Genomic DNA, 20,212 nt, shown 5'->3' on the forward strand with positions numbered 1-20,212 from the left:
TAATGACTACAGAGATTTTCAGCGATGTGCGAATGAATGACGACAGAGATTTTCAGCGATGTGCGAATGAATGACTGTGGATATTTTCAGCGATGTGCGAATGAATGACTACAGAGATTTTCAGCGATGTGCGAATTAATGACTGTGGATATTTTCAGCGATGTGCGAATGAATGACTACAGAGATTTTCAGCGATGTGCGAATGAATGACTGTGGATATTTTCAGCGATGTGTGAATGAATGACTACAGATATTTTCAGCCATGTGCGAATTAACGACTACAGACATTTTCAGCCACATGTGAATGAATCACTACGGAGATTTTCAGCCATGTGCAAATTAATGATTACGGAGACTTTCACCTTCCCTTAAAATGTTGAACTAACATTACTACCTGAGGTGTTCTGATCAATTTCACCTGTTTGCATGAAGTCCCCTCAAAGTCCGTTCTTCACCCGGCATCCATTTTTTCCAAATCCTTTTGGGGTCATGTCACTATTCAAAAACAAACAAGACCTTCATTCTTCCAGTTTCAAAAGGAGCAATTTATTACGTATGCAAATAAGTACCAACACTGGGTACGGAAATGATAATCGTCATTGGCCGAATGCAGACTACGTGGGTGAATGAAACGGTGAACCATAAACAAAACCAACATTTTTTGATGGTCACTGTTCAGACTGGCCCGCACCGGCTCCAATAGTGACGCCTTGAAATGGCAAAGCTATATATGTGTAGATGGTGCTCCCACCTAAAGGGAAACGAGGTGAAGTCTTCAATCCTCCTTTATTTGTTCATATTATCACATCTTGTCAATGATACATACGTTGCAGTAAGAAAATATTTTTTTTATTTTTTGGCCCTGATGTAAAAGTTTCATAAATAAATGGGAGATCCAAAGGGAGGAGATAATAATGTTAATAAAATAATTGAGGTGAAACGCAAAACAAATACAATATTGTACATATCAATGCTAACGATTCTGTGAAGGTAAATGTGTGAATAACTTCGTTAGGGAAGGAGGTAGAAGAGGTCAGGGAGTCAAAAGACATGAAAGTAAAGAAAAGAGGACTGTTTGCTGGCATTTTTGCTTCAGTATTGACGCCAGCGTCGTTTGAGGAGGGTGGTGGGGATTTCGGGGGTGTGGAGTGGTCAACGTTGGTTAACCAAATAGGTAGGTGTATATATATATATATATATATTGAGGTATTGCACGAATTTCATCAAGTTATGCAATACTGTACCTTGTTTATCCGCCATCTTGAACAGCAAACTAGCTCCTGCTCTGCTACATACATTACATAATAAAACAAACTAAATTGGACCTCAAATGTACAGTAACTTAAGCAGTTTTAAATTAATAGGCCTACTCGGAATGTTTATGAATGTCCGCCATTTTGGTGCTTCCTCGAAGCCAAGCGGATCTGTTACTCCGAAAAAAATGGAATTAAACTGTTTATACTTCTTATCTGCTTGTTGTTTCAGTTTGTGATAGTCATTTATAGTTGAAACAAAACAGCAGTCATTTTTCCTTTCGGCGTCTGGATGTCACTGAAGAAGAAACATAAAGAGAGAGAATGAATAACTAGTCCTCCGAGAGAATGTTAGTGTCAATCTGTGTTGGTGGACAGGTAGAACAATGGATGAAATCAACAGGACGTTGAACTTTGCTAAACGCCATGAGAAGCAAGGAGAAACTGATGTTTTGGGCATTAACCCTTCGTTGGAGCTAATAAAGAAAAAATGCAATGTAGCTAAGATGAAGGGCTAACTCCCGAAACGTCAACTTATCCTTGCTTCCCAGGGCGGTTAGCGTACCTGTCAATATCCTGTTGCTTTCATCCATTGTTCTACCTGTCTGCACATACAGTTTGAAACCAACATTCACTAGCAAGACTAGTTCTTCATTCTCAGTCATATACTGCAATAATTGTACATCACAAATGAAACAAATATAAACATGCTCGACTGGTAGGCCTATATCATTCATACTAAAATAAGACAATTCTCTATGTGTGCATGTATGTACATCAGATCATTCTTCTTCTTCCCCTCCTACTCTTGCCTTTATATGGGGTGAGGTAATAGTCGGCGAAGCCGGTGTTGTGAATAAACGCGTACGTATTATGTTGAAAACCAGATTATGCTGGATCCCTTGGCTTGAGAATTCCGAAGCTGTGACGCACCAAATCGCTCAATGGAGGCCGCCATCTTGCGGATGCGGAAGTATGCATAACAAATTGAAAAAGGTTCAATAGGAGTTTGTTTCACCCGTCTTTGTTTGATTCACAATCTTATGCACCTCTAATTTGTAATTAAAATACTTTAAGACCAACCTCGGCCCGCATGGGCCTGGTTATCTTCAACGAAAATCGTCACCAAACACCGGAACCAATGAGATTCGAGCATTTGAACAAATATTTCCAAAACCAAATCACTCAATGGAGGCCACCATCGTCCGGATGCGGAAGTTTGCATAAAAAAAATTGGGAAAAAGTTCAATAGTTTGTTTCACCCGTCTTTGTTTGATTCACAATCTTAAATGCACCTCTAATGTGTAATTAAAATACTTTAAGACCAACCTCGTTATCTTCAACGAAAATCGTCACCAAACACCGGAACCAATGAGATTCGAGCATTTCAAAAATTATTTTAAAAAAGCTTATTACGCGTTTCGGAGGGTGAAAACGGCGTCAAATATTCTAAAATTGATGAAGAATTATTTTTTTAGAAATCTCGCGGCTGTAGGGGATAGTTTTTCACGGCCGGAAATATCCGAAGTTGAGACGGAATTCACCGAATTAATCAAGAAGGAAATTTTATCAATTTTAATCTCATCCAGAATGCAAATGGTGTCATTTTGAACTAGGTACGGTACCTACTACACCTACCTACTACCTAACCTACTGATGCCACAGTGATGGGTAAAATAGTGGCAAGAGGCTTTGGCTTCGCCGGCTCGTTGCGGCTTTGCAGTCGGGTACTAGTAATTATCTACATATTAAAGTAACTAGATTACTCCATCCCTCTGTCATGCTCTTCGCTGGGAGTCATTACGGTGTTACATCAAGCACCAGTATAGGCCTTTACGGACATGCATATCATTCCGGCATCCAACACTCAACCTGTTCTGTTGCTGACGTCAGTTGAACAATATAACCCATATATGACTATCTGGCATCCGTAGGCGCCAGGCTGATGTAAGATGACGGATGGTGGCGGATGTGGTAAGATGGCGGATGTCGTAAGATGACAGATGTCGTAAGATGGCGGATGTAGTAAGATGGCGGATGTAGTAAGATGGTGGATGTAGTAAGATGGCGGCGGATGTAGTAAGATGGTGGATGTAGTAAGATGGCGGATGTAGTAAGATGGCGGATGTCGTAAGATGGCGGCGGATGTAGTAAGATGGCGGATGTAGTAAGATGGCGGCGGATGTAGTAAGATGGCGGATGTAGTAAGATGGCGGATGTAGTGAGATGGCGGATGTAGTAAGATGGCGGATGTAGTAAGATGGCGGCGGATGTAGTAAGATGGCGGTGTAGCTATGTCTCGTGCCATGCTTGGCCTTAACGGCAGTGTATTATTCATTACTTAATGAGAATTGCATTTTGCAACTTTAAACAAAGCCGGACGTACATGTGATCCATGGTAACATAAAACGAATTAATAATATTGTTTTTTGGTGAATAAGTGTGCGTATTACGAAAGTTAACGCTGGGTTGTTGGCACTAAACAAAATGTTTCTGGAATAAATTTTTTGGTACATATTGACTGCCAATAAACTATTATTATAGTACTGCAATATACAAGAGTTATGTTGCTCACCTACTGTCAGTGAAGCAACGGGCTCAATGCTAGTGGAATAAAAAATGGCTGGGCCAATCTCCACCAAACTTTGCATACATGCTCATTGCTCAGGGTACCCAGAGTCAGGTCATGGGCACAAGATAATTCCCACTCTTCTCCCGATGAGAATGAGGAGACGACTTGAAATTTTCACCTGTACACAGAGAATAGTGCAAGTGGTTTAACCACTGATCCCTGCCATATGGAGTGGGTATTGACACCTTGTTTTGCTCCAGCAGGGAACGGGTATTACTATAACTAAAAGGAGACAAGTCCGTCTATCACGCGAAGAAGAAGCAGGACCTCGAGCAGTTTGGTCCACACCATATTTCGCTCCCTGTGGGAGCGGCTATTACTAGTTTTTGCAAATATTCAGTTTTATAGTTACCATCGATTGGATTTCTCAAATTGTCACCATACATCGGCTCCAACGTTTTCAAACTGGCTGTTTTGACACAGATGTGGTTAAAGTGGTTTGCGTTTCATCGAGTGGAACTTTGGACCCAAACATATTCCCACTGCCCCAAGGACCCACGAGAGGTACAAGGCTGGGGTCCAGGTGACACGGTGCAATATTAGAAGGCCTAGACATGACATGGTAACTTTTTTGTGTAGTGAGTTACGATTTGTGTCATCAAGACAAGACATGACATGACATGACATAATAACAAAAGCACAACAAACAAAGACAATGTTGAGAAATATGCTAGCCCTGCCATAACCGTATCAGTAAGGCATCATGATCCAACATGGCGAATAAACAAACTTTACGTGCAATACCAAAATATGCTATTATATGGCAACCAATGGATTTAACAAAGATAAATATAATTAATAATACAAATTCAGCTATAAACCTCCATGGTTGAAAGCAAATAATTGTTTAGTAGTTAAATAAAAAATTTAAAGATTATAACAACAACTTTTTATGGTGATGGCGTAAGGGGTGGTTGAAGGGGGAGGAAGAGGGTTTGAATCCAGGAATGCTGGGCTCACGAGGGAGCCACAAACTCTCTCAGAATGCTTCTGGCCATGTCTGTGTCATTTTGTGCGATTCCAAGTGCTCTGCTGACATCCACAAAGCTGTATCCCTCTGACATCAACCTTGCTATGGATGCATCAGAAGTGATTGGGGGTGAACGAGATGGTGGAGCAGACACCTGAGCAGACAAACCAGCAACTCTCCCAACCTCCGACATCTGTCCGCTTCCTGGCTCACCACCAAGGGAACCGGCCATTGGCGCCACACCTTCAGAGTGCACTGGTGGCCGGGGTAAAGGTTTAGGGGGACGAGCTGGGGCTTGGGGCCCACTCGAGGAGACTTGATTCCCGGATCGTAGCACCTCCTCTCTGTGAGGAGGAACGATTGGCACAGGTAGGGGCAGATGGTCGTAGAGCTCTTTATAGGAATGGAAGAGGGGCATGGAAAAAAACACAGGAAGCATCAAGGATCAAGAGAAAATAGAAACGAGTTCCTCGAGGAATATAACTCAGAACCAATCTCCCCAAAGGAGACACAAAATCACCGTTAGGCTTGAGCAGGGTCGGTGAAGGCAAATCTTCCGAGCAGGTGAAGACACCAGGTTTAAGTAAAGTTCCATAGGTTTCATTTGCAACGTCAGTCCTGGGGGCGAAAATGTATGGATCATAAGAATGATGCAAATTATAAAATGGCACATTCCCAAAATTAAACTGGCATTTTCCCTACGAGTCAGCATTGCCATGTTGATGGGTTCTAGTACTGCCAATTGTTATTATAAATCGATGTGCACCAACGCAGGAACAGTTGGTTCGTTAACTCTTCTCTTCCTGCAGATTTTGCCTGATCTTAACGAAACTTACTACGTGTGCTTAGGAGTCTCAGAATGGGAGAGATGTGAGGAACACAATCCCCCAAAATATGTTAATGGCAAAGGTTTAAAGTCACTAAGTTATGAGGGTGAAATATGAAACTGTAGAAATGGTCTCCAAGCAGCAAGAAGATCAAATGTAAAATGGACAAAAGGTGTCAATGGAGTATCAAAAGACATCACATCAATATATCACTCATCCACATATCCAGGAAGAGACCAAATATATTCTTCAAAAAGACAACTTTTTCAGGAATTGAGTGAAAGTTGGGATGGTTATGATAATAACACGAGTTCCCTAGCAAGGAACTTGACACAGGAGGCCTTTAGGTCCACCAAAGCCTGCACTATTATTACCAGCCTATGGTTGTTTATTCATGCTCTCCTATTTAGATGGAGCGTCAAGCAGTGAAGCAGCACATACCATTTTAAAAAGTTTTTGGTATGACACGGCAGGGGTTTGAACTGCCAACCTCCCAGATCAGACCGGATGCTGTAACCATTATGTCACTGAGGCGGGTTAAACTTCAACTTATGTTTTAACATTAAAATGAGTGAATTATCATACTTTACAGTTTGGTTGTTTTAACATTTACAATTTGCCGTATGAAATCCATTCTCTTCAGGCTTGCTTTTAAAGATCAACTTGGGTGCATTCAGGGTCCAGCTACAGGTGAGTTTATGAATGGGTAAAGGGGAAGCATGGAGGAAGTCAGTGAAGGGATAGAGGAGTACGTTTCCAGGCTTTGGCTGCAATGGGCCATCTAATTCCATACATTTTAGGTATGTCACTTACAGGGTGTTTCAAAAAGAGTGATACAACTTTAAACGTATATTTAAAAAGAAACAGAAACCTCAGGAATGTGAACCAAACATTCCTTGAAAGCTCATGACATGGTATTTTATATCATTGATTGCTATTGCAGTAAGTCATTGCTAGAGTTAGTGAGAGCCCAAGGTCTGAAATTGGCATTTATGCAAAATCCTTGTAATTGACGTTCTTGATGTGTACCCCTCCGCGGTTCACAGGCATTGATCCTGACTCCAAAGTTCTGCCCAACTTTCCTGTAGGTCTCATGTGGCACTGCCTGGAGGTAGTCTGACACCTCCTGCTTCAGATAATCCAGTGTGGCAGGGTGGTTGACGTAGACAGTGCCCTTGGCTCTGTCTTAATAAAATAAAACCACAGAACCAGTAGTCCAGAGGGTTCAAGTCTGGGCTATGGGGGTGCCCAATCATGAGTGGTACCCAGGGCAACGAGGCGGTTTCTGAAGAGCTGCTGCAGGAAAGTGATGGTGTCACCAGCTGTATGCGGGGGTGCACCATCCTGCATGAACCAGGTCATGCGGAGCTGGTTTGGGGTGACCTTTTGGGCTAGATCATAATGGAACTTCTGGAGCACGGCCTGGTAGCGCTCACCATTGATCGTCACCGTCCTGCTGTTGTCATTCCCAAACCAGTAAAGCCCTAGAATTCCCCATCTGGCATTGAAGGTGCAGAAGCATGTGACTTTAGGCCCTTTCAGGTACCAAAAGTTCCAGTGATCTCAGGTGGTTCTGCCCCCCTCCTCCCCCCGGGAAATGTTGTCGTGGTTGTTGATGGCACCGTTCAAGTGGAAATGGGCTTTTGCTCCACTGTCAATGGCATAGTTGAGCTAGGGAGCTAGAAATCCCAGGGAACAAATACCATGATAAACCCCATCAAACCCTGAAAAGGAAAACGGTATAGGTGAAAAAACAAAGAAATGGCAGGAAGTCAAAGTTGTATCAATCTTTTTGAAACACCCTGGAAATAAATACTGATATTACAAAGATGGGTTTAAGGATTTAAACTGTCTTGGCAAACAACAAGATGGCCTCCCTAAAAAAACAAAAACATCGATACACTAACTGCGTTAATTAAGCAGTATATTTATCAGTTTTTAACCGAAAATTTGACATCAGTTGTTCCTTTTCAATGCGTCTTATTATCGATGAGCACCAGAACATGGAGAAAGGCAAACAATGTGGCTCGAAAGATGTTGAACACTTTCTGGCCTGGTACAGAAAAGGAAGATTTCTCAAATTGTCTCCTTTTAAATGTCTCGATGGCAGTTAAACACAAGATGTGTAATCCTGTAAAACTATCGGAGCTTGTACCGTAGTTTCCGAACCTCTTCGGTATCATGACTATTTCCTGATATTTTCAGAAAATATTTTCGCATCAAATTGGCCGAAAACAAAACAAAATGTCCGGCACAGAAAACGTTTTTACTCAAATACATGTTAACATTAACCAGGAAACTAGACAGACAGTCATCGTTACCTTCAATTATTCAGAAGCTAAGATCTTCACGTGCTGTATATTCTTGTCTCATCGCTTATTCTGAACGTTTGCACACAATCACGTTTTTTCTGCTAGTTTAATTTATGGTTTTCCCAAGGATCAGGCCATTAGTATATTCTTGTATTAAATCACACGATTGCGTGTTAATGGTTTCTGTACTCTTCCTGCATCCACGTTATGGTGCATCCTGTTTTTTTTCCCCTGGCACTTGCAGCGGGTGGCAATGCTAAAATGACTACATGTGTAAGACATGGTTTTCCAGACATGCCTTGGGTATTGCATTGCTAGTCATATGGTCATCTCCACTATATTGCCACTCCATGTCAACTGGCACTTGTATGTGCGGCACTGAACAATGGAAATCAGTTGTATTGCCAAACCACGTCGCCTAGCACTGGGCATGCAGCTGAATCACTTGACCTTCGTCAGCAGCATAATAAATTCCATCACAACGACAAACTATAGGCAGATGTGTGTGTGTGTGCTCGGTATCGAGATTTTTTTTCCGGCTTTTCGTCTTACTTGTAGATCATGTGAATTTTTTTTGGGTTTTTGTATACAAGATTGAGGCTCATGTAAGAGCTAACATTAATCACAAAAAGACAAACTGACACATAAAACATAAGGTAAAGGGAGCGGGAGACAAGATGGGGAGAGAGGGAAGCACACAAGTACAATATTTGAGAGCAGGGACATCGGGAGATCTGTGGGAGGGAGAGGGCTTGGGGAGAGGAGGCGTGGGAAGGGGGGGAGGGGGGGGGGGGGGGAGAAGTGTAAAACACAAGGACTTCCAGGACAGAAGTTGGTATTTCAAAAAAGTGGATCTGGGGTGAATTAACGGGGGTAGAAAAGATCAAGGTTTTGGATGGGGGAAGACAAGAGATGGTGGTGAACAGATGTTTTCCAAGCTGTTATGAACTTAAACGAGGCAAATTATATTTTGCTTCTGCAGTAATCAGATTAATGACACCTGCCAATCAAATACTCGTTCTGTGGTCCAAGTTTGACGATTATAGAATACGATTGCTCGTTTTTAAAAGTCATGGGTGAACTTTGGCATTATCAAGGCTTGGAATCTTGACAAACATATTTCTCCTTCTTTTTCCTCTTAGCTCGGCTCTTAGGCCAAACTCAGAGGACGTTGATCCTCAACTTCCAGTCCTCTCGATCAATTGCTGTGTACAGTTCTTCCGTCTCCACACCCGTATACATCCTTATTCAACATGTGGATGTGGTAGAGCCAAACATCTTCATACTGTCCTGTGATGAACACTACGATTGGGAATTCTCAGATGTGCCACAACTGCAACCAGAGCTAGCTATTGATTATACATCAAAATTACTTTTCCAATCACTTTAGTTTACCTTTGTCGGTATAATGTGCATCACAGTTTTTCTGTTCGACTGGTGATGCAGCATTAGTGGTTGGTAATAGTCTATATTTTAAAGGTCTTTGCAGTTTTCTCTTTTATTGGTTGCCTTCCTTAGTGTTTAACCCCTGCTGACTGACTTCTCTTCGGTCATGACTACCTCCTTGGCAGAAAAAAGTACCTTCTTACATTGTTCAAACCCATTAAACAGCTTCCATTTAGTGCATGTGAAAAATATAACAGAGCAATAAACGATATTAATATAATATGAAAGTTATGGAGGGGTGGGGCTCATATGCTGTAGTTTAGGCTTAAGCACCATGAGTGAAGATAGCTGAGGTGTGTGAGTGTGTGTGAGTGTGTGTGAGTGAGTGTGAGTGTGAGTGTGAGTGTGAGTGTGAGTGTGAGTGTGTGTGTGTGTGTGTGTGTGTGTGTGTGTGTGTGTGTGTGTGTGTGTGTCATAGCATACACATACACACAAACTAGCAGTAATTTAGCATCCTGCTATCAATTTGCAATTATTGGCAAATAGCTTTCACACCAATACAAAATTTTATTATGTACCCTAGGCATCAGAAAGCTACAAATATCGAAACAAAGTTTCAAATAGAGCACCTCGCCATTGTAATTTTAATAACCATGAATGCAAATTTAGCATGTGGAAAAAGTAAGTACACCCCTACATTTATCACTACTTCAAATACCTAAAATTAGAATCAGGTGCACCAGCTCAGGTGCAAATGATTAGAACATCGTTAGAGAGGATCTTGGAGGAACCTGTCATATTTAAACCTCAGACATTTCGTTTCGTTTGCTCTTTGTTGTTGAAGTGTGCGGCGTCACCATGCCTAGATCAAAAGAGCTCTCTGAGGCCTTAAAAAAGAAGGTTATAGATGCCTACAAGTCTGGGAAGGGATTTAAAAAGATCTCCAAACAATTTGAAATCAATCATTCGACTGTCCAGAAGATAATCTACAAGTGGAGAAGATTCCAAACAACTGCCAACTTGTTCAGGCCAGGCCGCCCCAGCAAGTTCAGCCCGAGAGCAGACCGCAAGATGCTGAAAGAAGTCTCTAAGAACCCCAGAATGTCATCACGGGACCTACAGGTAGCTCTTGCCACTGTTGATGTCAAAGTGCACGAGTCTACCATTAGAAAGAGGCTGCACAAATCTGATCGACATGTGAGGTGTGCCAGAAGGAAACCTTTGCTGTCCAGAAAGAACATCAGGGCAAGACTAAAGTTTGCCAATGAACACCGAGGCAAAGACCAGCACTTCTGGAACAATGTGCTCTGGACAGATGAGTCAAAGGTAGAGTTATTTGGCCACAGTACCAGAAGACATGTTTGGCGAAAACCAAAGACAGCATTTGACCACAAGTACCCGATACCAACTGTAAAGCATGGTGGTGGAAATATTATGGTTTGGGTCAGCGTTGCTGCATCAGGGCCGGGGCAGCTCACCATCATAGAATCCACGATGAATTCTTCATTGTACCAAAGGGTGCTTGAGGATAATGTGAGGCCATCTGTCGGAGAGTTGAAGCTCAACCGAAGGTGGACCTTGCAACATGACAATGACCCTAAGCATACCAGTAAATCCACCAAGGAATGGTTGAAAAGAAATAAATGGAGGGTTCTGGAATGGCCATGTCAAAGCCCGGATCGAAATCCCATCGAGATGTTGTGGGGGGATTTGAAACGAGCTGTGCATGCAAGAAACCCCTCAAACATCGCACAGCTGAAAGAATTCTGCATGGAGGAGTGGGCAAAAATTTCTCCCAGTCAATGTCAGAGACTGGTAGACAGTTATAAGAAACGCCTACTTGAGGTTGTTTCTGCCAAACAGGGCAATACCACCTATTAGAGCCAAGGGTGTACTTACTTTTTCCACATGGGAAATTTGCATTTATGTTTATTTAAATTATACAATGGACTACAAAATGTAAATCTTTCATGATATTTGTTATATTATATCACCTTTATCTATCAATATTTGTTGAAATGAAGATCAAATAGCTGTATGTTGAAATATGTTGAAAAAGTCAAAACTTTACATGGGGTGTACTTACTTTTTCACGTGACTATATATATATATATATTTTGTATACAAGATCGAGGCTCATGTAAGAGCTAACATTAATGACAAAAAAAACATAAACGGACACATAAAACATATAATAAAGGGAGTGGGAGACAAGATGGGGAGAGAGAGGGAAGCACACAAGTACAACAGTGGAGAACAGGGACATCAGGAGATCTGTGGTAGAGTGGGGGCTTGGGAAGGGGGAGGGGCAAGGGAAGGAGGGGGGGAGGGGTGGGAGAAGTATAAAACAAATGGACACTGCTAGGACATCCAGAAAAGAAGTCGGTACTTCAAAAAAGTGGATCTGGGGTGAATTACCGGTGGTAGAAAAGATAAAGGTTTTGGATGGGGGAAGATAAGAGATGGTGGTGAACAGTTGTTTTAAAGACCTGGAGGGAGGAGTGGGATTGAAGAGAGTGAGGAAGTTTGTTCCAGAGGCGGGAGAAAAGAGGAATGAAAGAGTGAAGGTGAGCAGAGAGTCTTGATTTTGGCAGTTTAACCATAAGAGGGTTGCTGGCAGATCTTATGCAACCTGCAGGAATATTTGGGGGACAGCGCACAGACAGAGCTGGGGGGCTAGGCCAGAGAGGAGTCTGTAGAAGACAGAAAGACCACCAACCTGCCTGTGGCGGGTGAGTGAAAGGCCCTTGGAGTTAGCTTCATCACGGGAGATTCCAATGCTTCTGAAAGCTTTGGTTTCAACAGCGTGAGGCCGAGCTAGGTGTGAGGCAGGAGCACCAGCCCAGAGGGGAGAGCAGTATTCCATCAAGCAGCGGATTAAACCTTGTATGTGGTGAGGAGCTCAGGTGTGCCAAGGAAGGACTTTGCATGATGGAGGATGTCCAGTCGGCGACTGGGTTTGGAGGCCAGCTTGGAAATGTAGTTTTCAAATTGATCGGTAAAAGTCGAGTTCGAGTCGGATTTGTTACTTTCCCCATTCGATCGGTTAAAGGGTTAAGAATTAACTTTGAATTTCAGAAACTAGCAACGGTACCCGCCATATGGGCGCGGCTTCAATTGGGAGGCCCAAATGAAAAGGCAAAATAACAGAAATTAAAGGCTTTTTATTTTATTTTAAACGATTCATATAGTTTCCTTGGGCATTTCCTTGAAACGGATTTCTTGGACGTTTTCGTTAATGAGGCTTTCCGTTTGGGAGGCATTTTACCGGTTTATCTGAAACGGTGCAGCCGTGCAGCAATCGGTGCAGCCGTTTGTGCGGCACCCGGGAAAACAACATCGTCACAATGAAAACATCGTCAAAATGAACGATATGCGAACGCGAATGTTATGCGGGAGTCCAAACCTGAGAATGCTGGAGACCAAAGCTGAAATTGGGAAAACTTTTAATGATGTTTATATACGAATGATGTTTAATGATGTTTATATTGGTTTTGGGTCGTCCTTTCCGCATATCTCGTGGGATTGTGAGTTGGAGACACGGCCGTGATGGCGGCGAGGGGGTTGGAATTCTCTCAAGCAGGGATTCAACCCGTGTCCTTATAAAAGGTCTTTGTCCGAGGTCACTGAGTTCGATCGGTGCAGCCATGCAGCGATCAGTGCAGCCGTTTGTGCGGCACCCGGGAAAACAACATCGTCAATGAAAACATCGTCACAATGAACGTTATGCGAATGTGAATGTCATGCGGGAGTCCAAACCTGAGAATTCTGGAGACTAAAGCTGAAATTGGGAAAACTAAATATTGTAGTCTATTTTACTCATGGAGATCCCAGGATTACCCACCCAAAATATCGTTGCGACCGGTTCAGCAGTTTTTACGGTACCTTCGAACGGACAGACAGACAGACAGATGGATGGACATTTGGTGAATTATAGTAAGAAGATAAAGATTGGTATCAAACATTTACAATACTCACAGCCTAATTAAACAAGGGAGAGCCATTTCCAACCTTTAACTCAACATTATCAGTCGTGGGAAACATAAATATTTACAGGACAGAGATTAAATTAGAAATAATATTTTGCCCCTTCCCCACACCCCCCAATTCTCATTCTCCAAGGAAAAGGGATTAAAATACATACAATTTCATATGCATGGTGTAAGAGATTTGTAACTGGATATACAATTTGTGGACAGGTGTCCACATACAGCTTGGGGACATACAATTTCATAATTGGCATTGTCAAATTATGCCACATAGACTGGTTACAACCCGTTACTCGAGAATGCCTGATGTCACCATTTCTCCAAAATGCATCTCATTTATATGGCCTGAATGGTACATTTGCTATAACAATTTAACAATAGCGTATTTCTGCAATATTTGTAAGCAACAGTCTCAAGTCAGAAACCAATATTCGGCTTCCCAGGCAAAAATGGCATCCCTTTACTGTAGTTATTCTCTGCAGACTACTGTAATTACCTTCGCAAAAGCGGAAGGTTATGTTTTGATCGCTGTGTATTTATTACCTTCGCAAAAGCGGAAGGTTATGTTTTGATCGCTGTGTATTTATTTGTATGTCTGTGTGTGTGTGTGTGTGTATGTTATTCGCATAACTCAAAAAGTATTCAACCGAATTGCATGAAATTTGGTGGGATGATTGGTTATTATACGGGACACATTTGATTAGATTTTGGGAGCAATCGGGTCAAAGGTCAAGGTCAAGGTCACGAAAAGGTCAAAACTGTTCACTGTTCTGTTCCCTACACTCCCATGCCAAGTACAGAACAGTAGCTGCGGCGAAGGTATGCGCTCTACCGAGTGCCCGTTCTAGTTTGTATGTCTGTGTGTGTGTGTGTGTGTATGTTATTCGCATAACTCAAAAAGTATTCAACCGATTCGCATGAAATTTGGTGGGATGATAGGTTATTATCCGGGAACCATTTGATTAGATTTTGGAATCGATCGGGTCAAAGGTCAAGGTCAAGGTCATGAAAAGGTCAAAATCGTCTTTTTACCATAGCGCAGTCAATTTGTGTCCAATTTGTATGAAACTAATGCCAAAATGTTCAGAATTCAATGCCCAATCTTGTGATATGCGACATGACACTCTGACGTCATAACCCTTGTTAGCGGTTGGGGGCCAAAGGTCAGGGGGGTCACGCCCTTGCAAAATGTGCGGTTTTTTAAAAATCATAACGCGGTCAATTCGGATCCAAATTGGATGAAAGTAGATGTGTCATTCTTATGTGTCATGATGTTTTCGACTGTTGGTGCAATTTGAAGAGATGAAAAACAGAACATATATATATATATATGCATATTTTACAGTTGTAAGGATGCATGTAATAAACTTGGATTAGCAGCCGTAAACATGGTTCTTTCCGTGCAAATCAACGGGACTATGGCACAGTGACAACGAATCAGCGCCGAGATCTTGTAGTCATCGAGTGTCATTCCCTCGAATCTTGCTACACAGATCTTGTAGTCTTTTATTTTGGCAACAAAAGTAGCTGCGGCGAAGGTATGCGCTCTACCGAGTGCCCGTTCTAGTTTTTACATTTTATTAAACACCATTAGACAGAAAAAAAGTTCAGTTACCAAAGCAAAGGCAACTAGAACGGCACTCAGTAGAGAGCAAACCTCCGCCTGGTTGCCCATATCACTCAATGGTGAAGAATCACTTTAAAAATTCTACTAGCTGGATCCGGATCCGGATCTTCACCAAAATTGAATAAATTCTTCCTTTTCACACACACAACCTGTCCAACCAGTTTCGTCCAAATCCAACCATAACTTTTGGAGACATCCTGCTATGTATCGTTTTTGGCCCTATCTCCCAATGGTGAAGAATCACTTTAAAAAAATCAAATAATCCTCATATCCGAATCCATATTCATATCTTCACTAAAATTGAATCGAATCTCCTTGTCACACACCCAACCGGTCCACCAAGTTTCATCCATAACTTTTTGAGATATCCTGCTAGTTTTTGGCCCGATCTCCCAATGGTGAAGAATCGCTTTAAAAAAACCCAGTATCCGGATCCGGATCTTCACCAAAATCTAATCATTTCATCCTTGTCACATACGCTACATCTCTGCCAAATTTCGTCCGAATCCGTCCACAATGTTTTGAGATATGTTGTTTACAAACGGACAAACAGACAGACAGACAGGGGTGAAAACATAACCTCCGTCCACCTTTGCTGGCGGAGGTAAAAATGATAATTGCTGCCCTTCGTAGTCAAAAATGGTTGTTACCATGTGGACATGCAAACACCAGGGTGCGTCAATTTGTTTATAAGTGTAGAAGCTGTTGTCCACATAGAACAGCACTGCTATAGCTAGCAATATAACCCGGTGGAAAGGAATATTTGAGAATACCAGACAACTTGCTACCCACCATTTAAGCAGGAATTTGCAATTTGTCCAGGGTGTGGGCAATGTTTCAATTACTCTTCATTGAAAAACACCATGGGATCTTTAATATCCACAAACTAATGCTAGGAGATGCATTTCCAGATCAATATCCATCCGGCGGAGGTGCACTCATTATTGCCTGTGAATCACCCTCTGACAGTTGATAATCGGGCCTGGAACAGAACCGTGACTTAGATAGCTCTAAAGTACGTGTGCTTCCTCTGCACCGCTTTGTCAGAATACTGCCAAATTTCGGAGAGCAGATAAAGCATTTGGACTTGAGAAGATTTCCGATTAGCAATAGTATATCTAATTTACTTAAGTGGGCTCTGAACAGCAAGCAAATGTGCACCATTTGTGAAATGTACCATTAATGCCATATTTGGTGTATATTCTTCTCCTATACCCACCTGTGCTTTCTTCTACTCCCACTGATCACCCAACCCCTGCCCCACCCACTTCCTGCCAGTCATGTTCAATGTCTGTCTCCACATTTCCCTTTAATCATCTGTCAGTGTGTGAATCTGCTATCGCTTGTTGTTTAGCTCCAATAACCTAGACATCTGCTCTTCCACGAGCATTGACTATGTATACAAAAAAAAAAAAAAAATGGACAAAAAATAAATCCACAAAACAAAAATACGCTGTTTTTCAAAGCTTGCAAAAAACGGCAGAAATCGTGATTCCATCTCCCCCTACCGTGCCGCCACCCCCTTTCCCTCCCAAACCTGCCACTCCCTCAATCTCTTTCTCTTCCTGTGTTCATGACACCCCATCCACACCCCGCTACCCAAACGTGTCATATATAATATATATGTATAGAAGACCCATTGTGTTCAACACCTATATGTATATCCCAACGTCCCAGTTTTTCACACTTTCACAAAAAAAATAAAAAAACCAGATGAGCAGTCAATTCAGATGTACAAGAAATAGTGATTCTTCACAAGCAAAAAGCACCATTTTGAAATAACATACCACTGTCGAGTTTCATTGAATACAGAGAATGAATGGGATGGCAACATAGAGAGTAACCCAGTTTTAGGACCGGCAGAGAAGATAACTGAGAAGGAAGTTGAGGAAGCGATAAAAGCAATGAAGGGGAGAAAAGCGGGAGGGCCGACGGGAGTTGTGTGAGATATGTTGAAGGCAGCAGGAAGTTGGGGTGTGAAGAGAATGACAGAGATCTGTAATCTGGTGGTGAAAGAAGGCCACATTCCAGTGGATTGGGAACAGTACCCTCTCGCCCCTCTATACAAGGGGAAAGGTGACCCTCTGGAGTGTGGCTCGTACCGAGCGATAAAGTTATTGGAGCATGGAATGAAGGTATTGGAAAGGGTGTTGGAGAGGAGGATAAGGAAGAAAGTGAAGATCGACGAAATGCAGTTTGGATTTATGCCAGGAAGAGGAACGACAGACGCGCTCTTTATTGTGAGGCAGTTGCAGGAGAAGTACATGGAGGAGAGGAAGAAGTTGTTTCTTGGGTTTGTTGATCTGGAGAAAGCATTCGATAGGGTTCCACACGAAGTATTGACATGGGCATTGAGGAAGCTAGGAGTGGAGGAATGGTTGATCAGAGTAGTGATGGCAATGTACAAAAGAGCGCGCACAGCTGTAAGGACGAAGGACGGGAACAGTGGTGAGTTTGAGGTGAAGGTGGGAGTGCATCAGGGGTCGGTACTAAGTCCACTACTATTTGTAGCTATGATGGAGGTGCTGGCTCAGAACGTAAAGGAGGGTTTACCATGGGAGTTGTTGTATGCAGATGATCTGGTGTTGATTGCGGAAAGTATGGATGGACTGAAGGAGAAGATGAACAAGTGGAAGGAATGTATGGAGACAAAAGGTCTGAAGGTGAATATCGGAAAGACGAAGGTGATGGCAAGTGGTAAAGCATGTGGTGAGGTGGAAAGAACTGGGAAGTGGCCCTGTGCTGTGTGTAGGAAGGGTGTCGGAGTGAACTCCATTCAATGTACAATGTGCGCTGAGTGGGTTCGTCAAAAATGTAGTGGTCTGAGAGGATCATTAAGCAGTGTGGCAGCTACATTCAAATGTAAGGTGTGCACAGAGGGAGCTGCAGATGGAGGAAATGTTGAGTTGGATCTTGGAGACGGCGTGAAGTTGGAAGGTGTGAAAACATTTTGCTACCTCGGAGACATGCTGAATGGAGAAGGTGGATCAGACTCGGCAACGGTTGCTCGAGTGAGATGTGCATGGAAGAAGTTTCGGGAACTGAGTGGCGTGCTGATGAGGGGAGTGTCGTTGAAGCTGAAGGGAAAGGTGTATGCTGCATGTGTGAGAAGTGTTATGAGTTATGGGAGCGAGACATGGGTAATTAACGTAGCGCAGCAACGGAGGTTGGAAAGGGTGGAAATGCGAATGGTTCGACGGTTCAAGTATCGTTGAGAGAGAGGAAGACAAATGATGAATTGCGAAAGATGATGGGAATAGAGCCTGTGATTGATGCTGTGAAGAGGAACAGGTTGAGATGGTTTGGTCATGTGTTGAGGAAGGATGAAAGTGACTGGTTGAGAAGAGTGATGGAAATGAATGTAGAGGGAAGTAGAGGACGGGGAAGACCGAGAAAGACTTGGCTAAAGATGGTGGAAGAAGAAATGCGGGCAGGGGGTTAACAATGAGAGATGCAGAAAATAGGGCAAAATGGAGAAGATTGTCATGGGGACCGCAAGGCTAACCCCCGCTCTCGTAGGGAAAATGGCCTTTAAAATGCATGTTGTTGTTGTTGTTGTCGAGTTTCATTAAGACAAAGTCCAAGATCAAGTCCAAGACAAAGTCTCAAATGTTGTGTTTGTGTGCTTCCCCTTCTCTCCCCATCTTATCTTCCGCTCCCTCTTTTTATATATTTTGTTTGTCTGGTTGATTTGTTTGTGAAGTAAATGTTAGCTCTTTCACGAGCCTCGATTCAGTAAAAAAAAAGAAGAAAAAAAAAAAAAAAGATGAATTTCTCTACAAATACTTACAAAATAAAGGAATAAAATTATTTGAGTAGACTTGTTAATGTTCCCATTTGAACATCTGGTTCATGATGAAGGAAATGCAGGTACAAATCTCTTATACCATGCATACTTGTCCATGCAATTCATGTGATAGACATTTGTGTATAAACATACATTTCGGCCAGCAACCCATCAGGCCTCCACTAGCCTTTGTCAAGAGCAATTTCCTAGTTTACCCCCTCCCAGATATACTCGGGGGAGGAGGCGGGGAGAGGGGGGAAGAGGGTGGGCCTGTTCTGTCGACCAATCACAAAGCTGTGTTGCGAGACCTCGTGACCATTGACCTGTGATAAGCTTGTGTTGCGAGTGTTTTTGCATCTGTTTGGGGGGTACATTGTGTTTGTGTCATCTCCGTTACATGTGTTGGTTATGCCCCACATTGTCTCTGTCCTCCCACCATCTGCGCTTCTCTGGTGTATTTGTGTACGAGAGGACCATATGCTTGTGATAATGCCACAGTCTTCTCTGTGAAAGGTGACCTCGTTTGACCAGTGTGCCATGCCTCTAGTATTCGCCTCCTGGCACAGTTTGGGGGTGCCACCAGATCGTTCACATTGTCCCATAGGGAACATGGCCTGCCCTTAATCTATGCTTGGCGATAGCAGACACTTGGTGCTTTGTTTCTAATTCTACCCTCAATGATCAGGGACACACTCTTCCTGATTTTCAATCTCATACAGACTCTGATATTTCTGTTCCATTTATCACTCCTAAGAAGGTTGCCAGAATCATTTGTACCCTAGATGCCTCAAAAGCAACTGGTCCTGATGGAATCACTGTGATTGTATTGAAGATGTATTGTCCTGAACTGTCATCAATTCTTGCCAAGCTATACAACCTGTGCTTGTCTGATCCAATGTTTTCTTCATCCTGGAAAGTGGCTTCTGTTGTCCCTGATTTCAAGGGTGGTGGTGAGAATTCTGAGCCAAGTAACTATCGCCCCATCAGCCTGCTTCCTGTGATAAGGTATTCGAATGCTTCATCAATGTACAACTTATCAGCCATCTGGAGGACAATGATCTTCTCACTGACTGCCAGTATGGCTTTTGTTATTCTCACTCTACTGGTGATCTGCTATCCTTCATTACAGATCAATTCACCAGGGTATTGGAGCTCAAGAGTGGAGCTCGAATAGTTGCTTTGGATATCTCAAAAGCCTTTGATAAAGTCTCCAGATATTTTCATGGCAAATGTTCTGTTGGACTTTCTAACTTGGTTCCTCCCGCACGAGTGTTGGACACAAGATTCGGTTTGTAATCTCTGCACACTCGTACACTTTAGCTGATCCAAAGTGCAGAATGAAAGGCTATGCACATAGTTTTATCCCTCATACTGTCTCGGTCTCAAATTCACTACCAACAACGTGCTTTCCATTATCCTACGATCGACT

The 20,212-nt window shown here is 42.6% G+C and overlaps 1 protein-coding gene across 1 annotated transcript in view; it reads right to left on the reverse strand.

The window, feature by feature from the left end:
- Window positions 1–521: 521 nt before the first annotated feature.
- Window positions 522–20,212, reverse strand: part of LOC137433123 (E3 ubiquitin-protein ligase CBL-B-B) — a gene marked incomplete in the record, with an annotated part of 121,810 nt that continues 102,119 nt past the window's right edge. Inside the window, 2 exon segments of the mRNA XM_078782740.1 lie at window positions 522–5,248; window positions 5,376–5,473. Coding sequence (XP_078638866.1) covers window positions 4,842–5,248; window positions 5,376–5,473 — 505 coding nt within the window.

The sequence above is a fragment of the Myxine glutinosa genome, chromosome 1 (assembly GCF_964187855.1).
Source record: "Myxine glutinosa chromosome 1, kmMyxGlut1.1, whole genome shotgun sequence".
Taxonomy (NCBI): domain Eukaryota; kingdom Metazoa; phylum Chordata; class Myxini; order Myxiniformes; family Myxinidae; genus Myxine; species Myxine glutinosa.